At 34.9% G+C, this 13,931-nt stretch overlaps 1 protein-coding gene across 1 annotated transcript in view; it reads right to left on the reverse strand.

The window, feature by feature from the left end:
- LOC130299212 (oocyte zinc finger protein XlCOF7.1-like) overlaps positions 1 to 13,931 on the reverse strand; it is a 73,659-nt gene that overhangs the window by 45,530 nt on the left and 14,198 nt on the right. The window contains exons 6-7 of the mRNA XM_056551410.1: positions 7,206 to 8,510; positions 6,777 to 6,808 (exon numbers count right to left, since the gene is read on the reverse strand). Coding sequence (XP_056407385.1) covers positions 6,777 to 6,808; positions 7,206 to 8,510 — 1,337 coding nt within the window. The remainder of the gene's footprint in view (positions 1 to 6,776; positions 6,809 to 7,205; positions 8,511 to 13,931) is intronic.

A 13,931-nucleotide genomic window follows, 5' to 3' on the forward strand; every position in this document is an offset into this window, starting at 1 on the left:
GTGTATACATGTATTATAGTATTATAGTATATACATGTATTATAGTATATACATGTATTATAGTATTATAGTATATACATGTATTATAGTATTATAGTATATACATGTATTATAGTATTATAGTATATACATGTATTATAGTATTATAGTATATACATGTAATATAGTATTATAGCATATACATGTATTATAGTATTATAGTATATACATGTATAATAGTATTATAGTATATACATGTATTATAGTATTATAGTATATACATGTATTATAGTATTATAGTATATACATGTATTATAGTATTATAGCATATACATGTATTATAGTATTATAGTATATACATGTATTATAGTATATACATGTATTATAGTATATACATGTATTATAGTATTATAGTATATACATGTATTATAGTATTATAGTATATACCTGTATTATAGTATATACATGTATTATAGTATTATAGTATATACATGTATTATAGTATATACATGTATTATAGTATTATAGTATATACCTGTATTATAGTATTATAGTATATACATGTATTATAGTATTATAGTATATACATGTATTATAGTATTATAGTGTATACATGTATTATAGTATTATAGTATATACATGTATTATAGTATATACATGTATTATAGTATTATAGTATATACCTGTATTATAGTATTATAGTATATACATGTATTATAGTATTATAGTATATACATGTATTATAGTATTATAGTATATACATGTATTATAGTATTATAGTATATACATGTATTATAGTATTATAGTATATACATGTATTATAGTATTATAGTATATACATGTATTATAGTATTATAGTATATACATGTATTATAGTATTATAGTATATACCTGTATTATAGTATATACATGTATTATAGTATTATAGTATATACCTGTATTATAGTATTATAGTATATACATGTATTATAGTATTATAGTATATACATGTATTATAGTATTATAGTATATACATGTATTATAGTATTATAGTATATACATGTATTATAGTATTATAGTATATACATGTATTATAGTATTATAGTATATACATGTATTATAGTATTATAGTATATACATGTATTATAGTATTATAGTATATACCTGTATTATAGTATATACATGTATTATAGTATTATAGTATATACATGTATTATAGTATTATAGTATATACATGTATTATAGTATTATAGTATATACATGTATTATAGTATTATAGTATATACCTGTATTATAGTATATACATGTATTATAGTATTATAGTATATACATGTATTATAGTATATACATGTATTATAGTATTATAGTATATACCTGTATTATAGTATTATAGTGTATACATGTATTATAGTATTATAGTATATACATGTATTATAGTATTATAGTATATACATGTATTATAGTATTATAGTATATACATGTATTATAGTATTATAGTATATACATGTATTATAGTATTATAGTATATACATGTATTATAGTATTATAGTATATACATGTAATATAGTATTATAGCATATACATATATTATAGTATTATAGTATATACATGTATAATAGTATTATAGTATATACATGTATTATAGTATTATAGTATATACATGTATTATAGTATTATAGTATATACATGTATTATAGTATTATAGCATATACATGTATTATAGTATTATAGTATATACATGTATTATAGTATATACATGTATTATAGTATATACATGTATTATAGTATTATAGTATATACATGTATTATAGTATTATAGTATATACCTGTATTATAGTATATACATGTATTATAGTTTTATAGTATATACATGTATTATAGTATATACATGTATTATAATATTATAGTATATACCTGTATTATAGTATTATAGTATATACATGTATTATAGTATTATAGTATATACATGTATTATAGTATATACATGTATTATAGTATTATAGTATATACCTGTATTATAGTATTATAGTATATACATGTATTATAGTATTATAGTATATACATGTATTATAGTATTATAGTATATACATGTATTATAGTATTATAGTATATACATGTATTATAGTATTATAGTATATACATGTATTATAGTATTATAGTATATACATGTATTATAGTATTATAGTATATACATGTATTATAGTATTATAGTGTATACATGTATTATAGTATTATAGTATATACATGTATTATAGTATATACATGTATTATAGTATTATAGTATATACCTGTATTATAGTATTATAGTATATACATGTATTATAGTATTATAGTATATACATGTATTATAGTATTATAGTATATACATGTATTATAGTATTATAGTATATACATGTATTATAGTATTATAGTATATACATGTATTATAGTATTATAGTATATACATGTATTATAGTATTATAGTATATACATGTATTATAGTATTATAGTATATACCTGTATTATAGTATATACATGTATTATAGTATTATAGTATATACCTGTATTATAGTATTATAGTATATACATGTATTATAGTATTATAGTATATACATGTATTATAGTATTATAGTATATACATGTATTATAGTATTATAGTATATACATGTATTATAGTATTATAGTATATACATGTATTATAGTATTATAGTATATACATGTATTATAGTATATACATGTATTATAGTATTATAGTATATACCTGTATTATAGTATATACATGTATTATAGTATTATAGTATATACATGTATTATAGTATTATAGTATATACATGTATTATAGTATTATAGTATATACATGTATTATAGTATTATAGTATATACATGTATTATAGTGTTATAGTATATACCTGTATTATAGTATATACATGTATTATAGTATTATAGTATATACATGTATTATAGTATATACATGTATTATAGTATTATAGTATATACCTGTATTATAGTATTATAGTGTATACATGTATTATAGTATTATAGTATATACATGTATTATAGTATTATAGTATATACATGTATTATAGTATTATAGTATATACATGTATTATAGTATTATAGTATATACATGTATTATAGTATTATAGTATATACATGTATTATAGTATTATAGTATATACATGTAATATAGTATTATAGCATATACATATATTATAGTATTATAGTATATACATGTATAATAGTATTATAGTATATACATGTATTATAGTATTATAGTATATACATGTATTATAGTATTATAGTATATACATGTATTATAGTATTATAGCATATACATGTATTATAGTATTATAGTATATACATGTATTATAGTATATACATGTATTATAGTATATACATGTATTATAGTATTATAGTATATACATGTATTATAGTATTATAGTATATACCTGTATTATAGTATATACATGTATTATAGTTTTATAGTATATACATGTATTATAGTATATACATGTATTATAATATTATAGTATATACCTGTATTATAGTATTATAGTATATACATGTATTATAGTATTATAGTATATACATGTATTATAGTATATACATGTATTATAGTATTATAGTATATACATGTATTATAGTATTATAGTATATACATGTATTATAGTATATCAGGGATGTGGAATTCCTATCGCCCGACGCCCGGGACTAGCAGTTTTGGGCGCCGGGCAGGTGAATTTGTCCGGGCAAGCAGGGCCGGACCTGACAAGTGCGGCGGATCTGCAGTCTGTGTGGAGCGGCCCCCGACTCCTGCCCGCTCCATACTCTGCAGCCTGTGTCCTCGGAAGCAGAGTAGGGGAGATGAGAAGCTGTGTATGTGTCTTCTCTCCCCTGCTCTGCAGACGTGCGGGGGGAGATGAGGGGGCGTGGCTTATTTCTCCCCGTGCAGACCTGCATCCTCTGCCTTCGCTCCCCGCACGTCTGCACGGGGAGATGCATGCGGCGCTCACAGGGGAGTATGGAGCGGGCTGGGGATTCCTGCCCGCTCCATACTCTGCAGCCCCCAGCTGTTCTCAGTAGCCGGGGGCCGCTGCTAATAGCCCGCATGCGGCGACCGCCGCGGCTGGCTATTAACCCTTTAGATCGCAGCTGTCAAAGCTGCCAGCGGCGCCTAAAGGGACATGTGAATGCTCCCTGGTGGATAGTGGGGTGGATTAGAGCGTAATGCCGAAAATTGGCCGGACAAGTGGATCGTCATGAGGGACAAGTAGATTTTGCTCCATTTTAGTCCCGTGGACAAGTAGTTTTTTCATAAAATTTCCACACCCCTGTAACTACATGCAGGAAAATTCAGACCCCTATAACTTTTTATTTTTCCATGTACGGGGCGGTATGAGGGCTCATATTTTGCGCCGTGATCTGAAGTTTTTATCGGTACCATTTTTGTTTTGATCTGACTTTTTGATCACTTTTATAAATTTTTTTATGGTATAAAAAGTGACTAAAAATACGCTATTTTGGACTTTGGAATTTTTTTGCGTGTACGCCATTGACCGTGCGGTTTAATTAACAATATATTTTTATCGTTTGGACATTTATGCACGTGGCGATACCACTTTTTTTATTATGTTTATATATTTTTTATATGGAATTTGGGAAAAGGGGGGTGATTTAAACTTAATAAGGAAGGGGTTAATGTGCGTGTTTTCAAATGTTTTTTTTTTTTTTAAATTAATAGTTCCCTTAGGGGACTTTTAGGAGGAATCATTAGATTCTTCATACAGATCAGTGTGGTTCTATAGAACCACATTGATCTGTGTGCTCTGTGCTCGATTGATAAAGCCTTGTCCTGCCAGGTTTTATCATTCTCAGTGCAGGAGCCGGCATAGGATCTGTGGTAAGCCATCCGGCTACCTCAGAAGTGGATTCCCCCCCCCCCCCCGGTTAAAGTTGCCCTATTCCGACCCCTATTTTTATTTTTCTAGGGCTGTGTAAGGGCTCTCTTTTTGTGCCAAGTTTTTTTTTTTTTTCGCTTCCATTTACGCTTAGATGGATGGATTGGTTGTTTTTTCTTTTTTTTTTTTTTTTTACGAAAAAGAAAAAAATTCTGATATGATTTGACCAAAAATCACTAATTCTGGGGTTGTTTGTATTATTATTATTATTTTTTTTTTATAAATACGATAATATTTTATTTTAATAGTTCAAACAATTCCACACATGAGAATATCAAATCTGTTCATTTTTATTAATTTATTTTCTTTCTTTTAACCCCTTAACCCCTTAAAGACTCAGCCCATTTTGGCCTTAAGGATTTTGCTAATTTTGAAAGGTTTTGTTTTCACGCCGTACAATTTATGGTAAAAATGACGTGTGTTCTTTATTCTGAGGGTCAATACGATTAAAATGATACCCATTATTACATACTTTTACATTATTGTTGCGCTTAAAAAAAATCACAAACTTTTTAACCAAATTAGTACGTTTATAATCCCTTTATTTTGATGACCTCTAACTTTTTTATTTTTCCGTATAAGCGGCGGTATGGGGGCTCATTTTTTGCGCCATGATCTGTACTTTTTTTTGATACCACATTTGCATATAAAAAACTTTTAATACATTTTTTATAATTTTTTTTAATAAAATGTATTAAAAAAGTAGGAATTTTGGACTTTTTTTTTTTTTTCGTTCACGCCGTTCACCGTACGGGATCATCAACATTTTATTTTAATAGTTCGGACATTTACGCACGCGGCGATACCAAATATGTCTATAAAAAAAATTGTTTACGCTTTTTGGGGGTAAAATAGGAAAAAACGGACGTTTTACTTTTTTATTGGTGGAGGGGATTTTTCACTTTTTTTTTACTTTAACTTTTACATTTTGTCAAAAAATTTTTTACACTTGAATAGTCCCCATAGGGGACTATTCATAGCAATACCATGATTGCTAATACTAATCTGTTCTATGTATAGGACATAGAACAGATCAGTGTTTTCGGTCATCTTCTGCTCTGGTCTGCTCGATCACAGACCAGAGCAGAAGATGCCGGGAGCCGGACGGAGGAAGGTGAGGGGACCTCCGTGTGGCGTTATGAATGATCGGATCGCCCGCAGCGCTGCTGCGGGGATCCGATCATTCATTCAAATCGCATACTGCCGCAGATGCCGGGATCTGTATTGATCCCGGCACCTGAGGGGTTAATGGCGGACGCCCGCGAGATCGCGGGCGTCGGCCATTGCCGGCGGGTCCCTGGCTGCGATCAGAAGCCGGGATCAGCCGCGCATGACACGGGCATCGCTCCGATGCCCGCAGTTATGCACAGGACGTAAATGTACGTCCTGGTGCGTTAAGTACCACCTCACCAGGACGTACATTTATGTCCTGCGTCCTTAAGGGGTTAAGGACCGGGAGTTTTTCCGTTTTTGCATTTTCGTTTTTTGCTCCTTGCCTTTAAAAAATCATAACTCTTTCAATTTTGCACCTAAAAATCCATACGATTGCTTATTTTTTGCGCCACCAATTCTACTTTGTAATGATGTCAGTCATTTTGCCCAAAAATCTACGGTGAAACGGAAAAAAAAAATCATTGTGCGACAAAATTGAAAAAAAACCCGATGTTTTGTAACTTTTGGGGGCTTCCGTTTCTACGTAGTACATTTTTCGGTAAAAATGACACCTTATCTTTATTCTGTAGGTCCATACGATTAAAATGATCCCCTACTTATATAGGTTTGATTTTGTCCTACTTCACAAGATTTATCAGGGTGCGGTAGCCTTTCTGGTGTCCCTCCTGGTGGTCTAGGGGAGGTGTGTGCGGCCATTAGGTTCCTCACCTTGCTGCAAACCCCGGGCATCTTGGCTTTGGCTGAGATGCCAACAGTATATGGTTCCTTGGCTGATATCTTGCGATAGACCGCATCCTTTGTGCATGTTTTTTAGTGGTCATGTCCTGGAATTCTCTTTCTAACTGGAATAAGTCCCTTCTCTCTGAGGTGTTTGGGTCTCCAGTAGCAGCTCCCCATGGATTATGCCTGTTGGGTCTTCTCCATGAGGAGCAGTGAATATCACAACCATATATCACACTTTTCCTACCATGTAAACTATAGTGATGACATCGCTGGATCGGTGACTACGTTCTAAAAGAAATCTTTTATTAACAATTGGGAACAAGTTTGGAGATGCAGTATATGATATATGTATAAATGTCAGATATCCTATGTACATGGTTAATATATAGATGTGTTATCTGCATCATTTATTGCTCTGAATTGTCTTCTCTTCTGTGTGAATTCTTCTATGTCTGAAAAGTGATAATTTCTCAGTATAACATTTTCCACATTCTGAACACGAAAATGGCTTCTCTCCTGTGTGAGTTATGTGATGTTTAACAAGATGTGATTTCTGAGTAAAATATTTTCCACATTCTGAACATGAAAATGGCTTCTCTCCTGTGTGAATTCTTAAATGTCTGATAAGTATTGATTTCTGAGTAAAATATTTTCCACATTCTAAACATGAAAATGGCTTCTCTCCTGTGTGAGTTCTCGAATGTCTGATAAGTACTGATTTCTGAGTAAAATGTTTTCCACATTCTGAACATGAAAATGGCTTCTCTACTGTGTGAGTCCTTTGGTGTTCGAAAAGAGTTAATTGGTTAGTAAAACCTTTCCCACATTCTGAGCATGAAAACAGCTTCTCTCCTGTGTGTCTAATTTGATGTTTGACAAGAACAGATTTCTGAGTAAAACATTTCCCACATTCTGAACATGAAAATGGCTTCTCACCTATGTGAGTTCTTTTATGTTTAACAAAATCTGATTGGTCAGTAAATCGTTTTCCACATTCTGCACATAAAAATGGCTTCTCTCCTGTGTGAGTTCTTTGATGTCTGATAAGTACTGATTTCAGAGTAAAACATTTTCCACATTCTGAACATGGAAATAGATTATCTCCTGTGTGATTTTTTTGATGTTGAACAAGATATGATTTCTGAGTAAAACATTTTCCACACTCTAAGCATGAAAATGGCCTCTCACCTGTGTGAGTTCTTTGATGTTTAATAAAATCTGATTTGTCAGTAAAACCTTTCCCACATTCTGAACACGAAAACGGCTTCTCTCCTGTGTGAATTCTTTGATGTTTAACGAGATCTGATTTCCGACTAAAACATTTTCCACATTCTGAACATGAAAATGGCTTCTCTCCTGTGTGAATTCTTTGATGTTTAACAAGATCTGATTTGTGAGTAAAACATCTCCCACATTCTGCACATGAAAATGGCTTCTCTCCGGTGTGAGTTCTTTGATGTAAGATAAGATTTGATTTCCGAATAAAACATTTTCCACATTCTTGACATGAAAATATCTTCTCGTTATTTTGTTTAACAGACTGAGATGAATCTTTAGGTCGGACTTGTATAACAGGATCAGATGAGAGATCTTGGCTGTGAAGGGCTGAGGGTGTATCTGGGATAATGGAATGTTCTTCATATGTATCTTGTGTGATATCATCATCTGCTTTATAATCTGAAGATATAAGATTCTCCTCTGATCTCCTGGTACAGTCATCTGCCAAGAAGAAACAGATTATATTTTTGAGTAATAACCTTAAAGCGTTCGGAACATTTATTGTGTGCACTGAAGGGTCGGCCACATCCCCTTTGTGATGTCAGGCTACTCCTCCTCAATGCAAGTCTATGGGAGGAGCGTGGTTGCCGTCAGACCCTCTCCAATAGACTTGCATTGAAGAGGCATGGCCGACCCCCGCAGTGCTCACACAGCGCTCGGAACTAAATGTTCCGAAAACTGGCCAGTGGAGTACCCCTTTAAAATCTGCAACCTAAAGTCTTTGGTCCTAGTCATGAATTCTAGAACACTTCTCCTGACATTGTGGATTTCCCTCTCTCTTTCATTAGTGGGTTTACTGCAAAAAGAGGGCAGGACTACCTCCAGTGAGACATTAAAAGTAGAGACAGCTTTGGAAAAGAATGCTGGGAGAGGTTTTAGAGCTATCCAATCCTCAAATATCTGTATATATTCCTGCAGAAGTGGTAGCTGCAAATACAGGTAGTTACAAATATTCATGATGTCAGGCTACTCCTCCTCAATGCAAGTCTATGGGAGGAGCGTGGTTGCCGTCAGACCCTCTTCCATAGACTTGCATTGAGGAGGCGTGGCCGACCCCCGCAGTGCTCACACAGCGCTGGGAACTTAATGTTCCGAACACTGGCCAGTGGAGTACCCCTTTAAAGCCCATAGACTTCTATGGGATTCCGCACTCCCATTCACACTTCTGAATTTCTCCTTGCGGAATTCTGCCTCAAAATAAAGCCCATAGACATCTATGGGATTCCGCACTCTCATTCACACTTCTGAATTTCTGCTTGCGGAATTCCACTGCAAATTAAAGCCCATAGACTTCTATGGGATCCTGCACTCCCATACACACTTCTGAATTTCTGCTCGCGGAAGTGTGAATGGGAGTGCGGAATCCCATAGAAGCCTATGGGGTTTAGTTTGAGATAGAATCTCCTCTGGTCCTATATTCACTATTTGAACCACAAATCTGCACAAGAAGTCTGCCATCCTAAAGTCTTTGGTCCTAGTCATGAATTCTAGAACACTTCTCCTGACATTGTGGATTTCCCTCTCTCTTTCATTAGTGGGTTTACTGCAAAAAGAGGGCAGGACTACCTCCAGTGAGACATTTAAAGTAGAGACAACTTTTGGTGAGAATACTGGGAGAGGTTTTAGAACTGTCCAATAACTATCCTCAAATATCTGTATATATTCCTGCAGAAGTGGTAGCTGCAAATACAGTGAAGGAATGGAATTTAGGCATAAGGCTATCCTTCATATAAGATAGGCATAAGGCTATCCTTCATTTAAGATAGGGATAGGCGTAAGGATATCCTTCATATAAGATAGGGATAGGCATAAGGCTATCCTTCATTTAAGATAGGGATAGGCATAAGGCTATCCTTCATATAAGATAGGGATAGGCATAAGGCTATCCTTCATATAAGAGAGGGATAGGCATAAGGGTATCCTTCATATAAGAGAGGGATATGCATAAGGGTATCCTTCATATAAGAGAGGGATAGGCATTGTAACATAGTTCATAAGGTTGAAAAAAGACCAGAGTCCATCAAGTTCAACCTATAACCCTAATGAGTCCCTACTGAGTTAATCCAGAGGAAGGCAGAAAAACCCTCATACTAGAGGGAAAAATTCCTTCCCGACTCCAATATGGCATCATTTAAATCCCTGGATCAACGTTCTGTCCCTATAAATCTAGTATACATATCCAGTGATGTTATTATTCTCCAAAAATGCATCCAAACCCCTTTTGAATTATGTTACAGAGTTCACCATGACCACCTCCTCCGGGAGAGAATTCCACAGTCTCACTGCTCTTACAGTAAAGAACCCCCGTCTGTGCTGGTGTAGAAACCTTCTTTCCTCTAGACGTAGAGGATGCCCCCTTGTTATAGATACAGTCCTGGGTATAAATAGATCATGGAGAGATCTCTGTACGGTCCCCTGATATATTTATGCATAGTTATTAGGTCGCCCCTAAGCCTTCTTTTTTCTAAACTAAATAACCCAGAAATAACTAATTCTGATAATCTTTCTGGGTACTGTAGTCCTCCCATTCCCCATATTACCCTGGTTGCCCGTCTTTGAACCCTCTCCAGCTCCCCTATATCTTTCTTGTACACTGGTGCCCAGTACTGTACACAGTATTCTATGTGTGGTCTGACTAGTGATTTGTATAGTGGTAGAATTATTTCCTTGTCGTGGGCATCTATGCCCCTATTGATGCACCCCATGATTTTATTAGCCTTGGCAGCAGCTTCCCGACACTGATCACTACAGTTAAATTTACTATTAACTAAGACCCCTAAGTCCTTTTCTACATCAGTCGTCCCAAGTGTTCTCCCATTTAATATATAACCCCGTCCCAGATTTTTACTCCCCATGTGCATTACCTTACATTTATCAGTGTTGAACCTCATCTGCCACTTCCCAGCCCAAACCTCCAACCTATCAAGATCCATTTGTAAAAGTGCACTGTCCTCTATTGTGTTTACCGCTTTACAGAGTTTAGTATCATCTGCAAAGATTGCTACTTTACTATTCAACCCCTCTACAAGGTCATTAATGAATATATTAAATAGAACAGGACCCAACACTGCCCCCTGTGGTCCCCACTAGTAACAGTCACCCAATCAGAATAAGTACCATTTATAACCACCCTCTGTTTCCTATCACTGAGACAGTTACTTACCCACTTGCACACATTCTCCCCCAGCCCAATCCTTCTCATTTTATGCACCAATCTTTTATGTGGCACCGTATCAAATGCTTTGGAAAAATCCAGATATACGACATCCAGCGTTTTCCCCTGGTCCAGTCTGGAGCTCACCTCCATATAAAAGCTGATCAGGTTAGTCTGGCAGGCCGATCCCTCATAAAGCCATGCTGATATGGGGTCATACATTTATTTTTTATCAAGATACTCCAAAATAGCATTTTAGGAAACCCTCAAACAATTTACATACAACGGAGATTAAACTAACAGGCCTATAATTCCCGGGGTCACCTTTTGACACCTTTTTAAATACTGGCACCACATTTGCCAAGCGCCAGTCCTGGGAAACCTTCACTGTCACTATAGAGTCCCTGAATATTAAAAATAGGGGTCTATTACATTACTTAATTCCCTTGATCTTTGCACCAGTGGAGGCTGGAGGGACCCAAGGCGGCTGACCATTGCATTATTTTAAGCGCTGTTGTGTTCTAAGCATAACACCATTGCGTAAGATGCCATCTTCCTAGATTCCAGTTAGTATTACTGTAGCGATCTTCACGAGGTGCGGACCTCACTTTGTCTATTGTATTGTTACAAGTACAGAAATAGTGGTAGAGTTATCTGAAAACATTTTAACATCGGTAGTTATCACTAAATGATGATGGATTCTCCAGTGATGATGGATTCCCCACAGTCTAGATGGTTAAATTGATCTCCTTAAAGGGGTACTCTGGCCCTAGACATCTTATCCCCTATCCAAAAGGGCCTCCGCGATCTCCCTGCTGCCCCCGGCGTTCATTTAGAGCGTCGGGTGCAGCGCCGGAGGTTCATGACATCATGGACGCGCCCAGCTCATGACATCATGGCCATGCCCCCTCAATGAAAGTCTATGAGAGGGGGCGTGACAGAAATCACGGCACCTCCCGTAGACTTGAACTGAGAGGGCATGACTTCACGGGATAAGATGTCTAGGGGAAGAGTGACACTTTAAGTCCAGGAAGGCCATAAAGCAGTTCTTCATCAGATGATTTACAGTGGAATTTACTGTCTTCATTTTGAAACGCATTTTAGAAAGCAATTTAGTGGTTTTAGATCTATTGTGACCCTCAAGGCCTTGTGTTTTTTTTTTTTTTTTTAAATCAAGAAGAGAGAAGAGTAGAACCCCTGTCCTAATTCCTTCAATGGTGGGAGAATTAACATCCCGTTTGTATTAAAAACAAACCTTTGTCCTGCTGGACCGGAGGGGCCCCTCGTGAACAGGACACATGCATGCGGCAGGCTGGTGAATTCCAGACAGAGATGTCTTTTATGGGGTCTAACATCCATGAACTTCCAGCTATCTTTTGTCACTTAGGAAAAGGGCCAGTTCTGCCTAAATTCCTGCAGCCATGCAAACCTTTCTTCTTGTCACCTGCCTTCTTCAACCATGTATCAGTTAGGCCCAATCTGAGACACCATATAGTAAGTTTGGCAACGTTCACTGTCCCTATAAAGTAGTTAAAGGGGTACTCCCATGGAAAAAACTTTTTTTTGGAGAAATCCAAAAAAGAAATGCATTCCCTCTGATGTCACGACCACAGTGCTCTCTGCTGACCTCTGCTGTCCATTTTAGGAACTTTCCAGAGCAGCATATGTTTGCTATGGGGATTTTCTCCAGCTCTGGACAGTTCCTAAATTGGACAGCAGAGGTCAGCAGAGAGCACTGTGGTCATGACATCAGAGGAAATGATTTTCTTTTTTGGATTTCTAAAAAGTACTGGAAGGATTAAGATTTTATGACAAGACAGGAGGCTTCGCATTATAGTGCATTTCTTTCTTTACTGCAGGGCATATAGCAGCAACATTAAAACGTTTTTTCAATAGTTAACAAGAAAAACTTTGAGGTATACAGGCATACAGGTGTTATAATCAAAGGTAAGCACAACCTAACATGCTGTATCTTAGTAGTAACCAATTAACATACAGCCCAGGTAATATAAGCTCTAGACTGACAAAACTATCCCTCTTTCTTTGCTGCTACACTTCAGATAAGTATCCATTATATTCCTTACTTATTTCAGTGTATAGCTTATTATTGTAGTTTCTAACTATTCATTCACTATTCTATACCTATATATTGTGGTAGTCCATTTACATTCATTATCATCATACCTTAATCCTATTTTATTTCTCCTAGTTTATCTTTTCTTTTATCCATCCTGCATTTGTTTTTTGTTTTTTCCCATTTACTACCCATTTGTCTATTGTCCCAAGTACCTACAACATTCTCCTTTAGCGTCGGCTATTTTCCTGTTATAAGCGCAGCTTCTTCCCCCATACGCGTGGCCTCTTTCCTTCATGCGCGTGTAATCTCGCAGGCACGGCGTAGTCTCACGAGATTTGGTCTGAAGTGGTGATCACTTCAAACCACTCCGGCTCTCTCCTGTCAGAAGCGTCTTCTCCTCACAGCCGCTCACGTCTGGTATAGGTCACAGCCCACCGCATTCCTATCAGCGCTCTTTCCCTAGTTTACTGTCCTTTTCAGGACAGTATATAGATATTCAGTACTGTACATTCATTATTACATTAATTATTATTACATAGACTGTGTCACCTGTCACATTCTAATAGTATTCATCAAATTTAGTGTATACTATATATTCCATATATTTTTTTTTCTTTTGGTCACTGACTGA

The sequence above is a fragment of the Hyla sarda genome, chromosome 1 (genome assembly GCF_029499605.1).
Source record: "Hyla sarda isolate aHylSar1 chromosome 1, aHylSar1.hap1, whole genome shotgun sequence".
NCBI classification, from domain to species: domain Eukaryota; kingdom Metazoa; phylum Chordata; class Amphibia; order Anura; family Hylidae; genus Hyla; species Hyla sarda.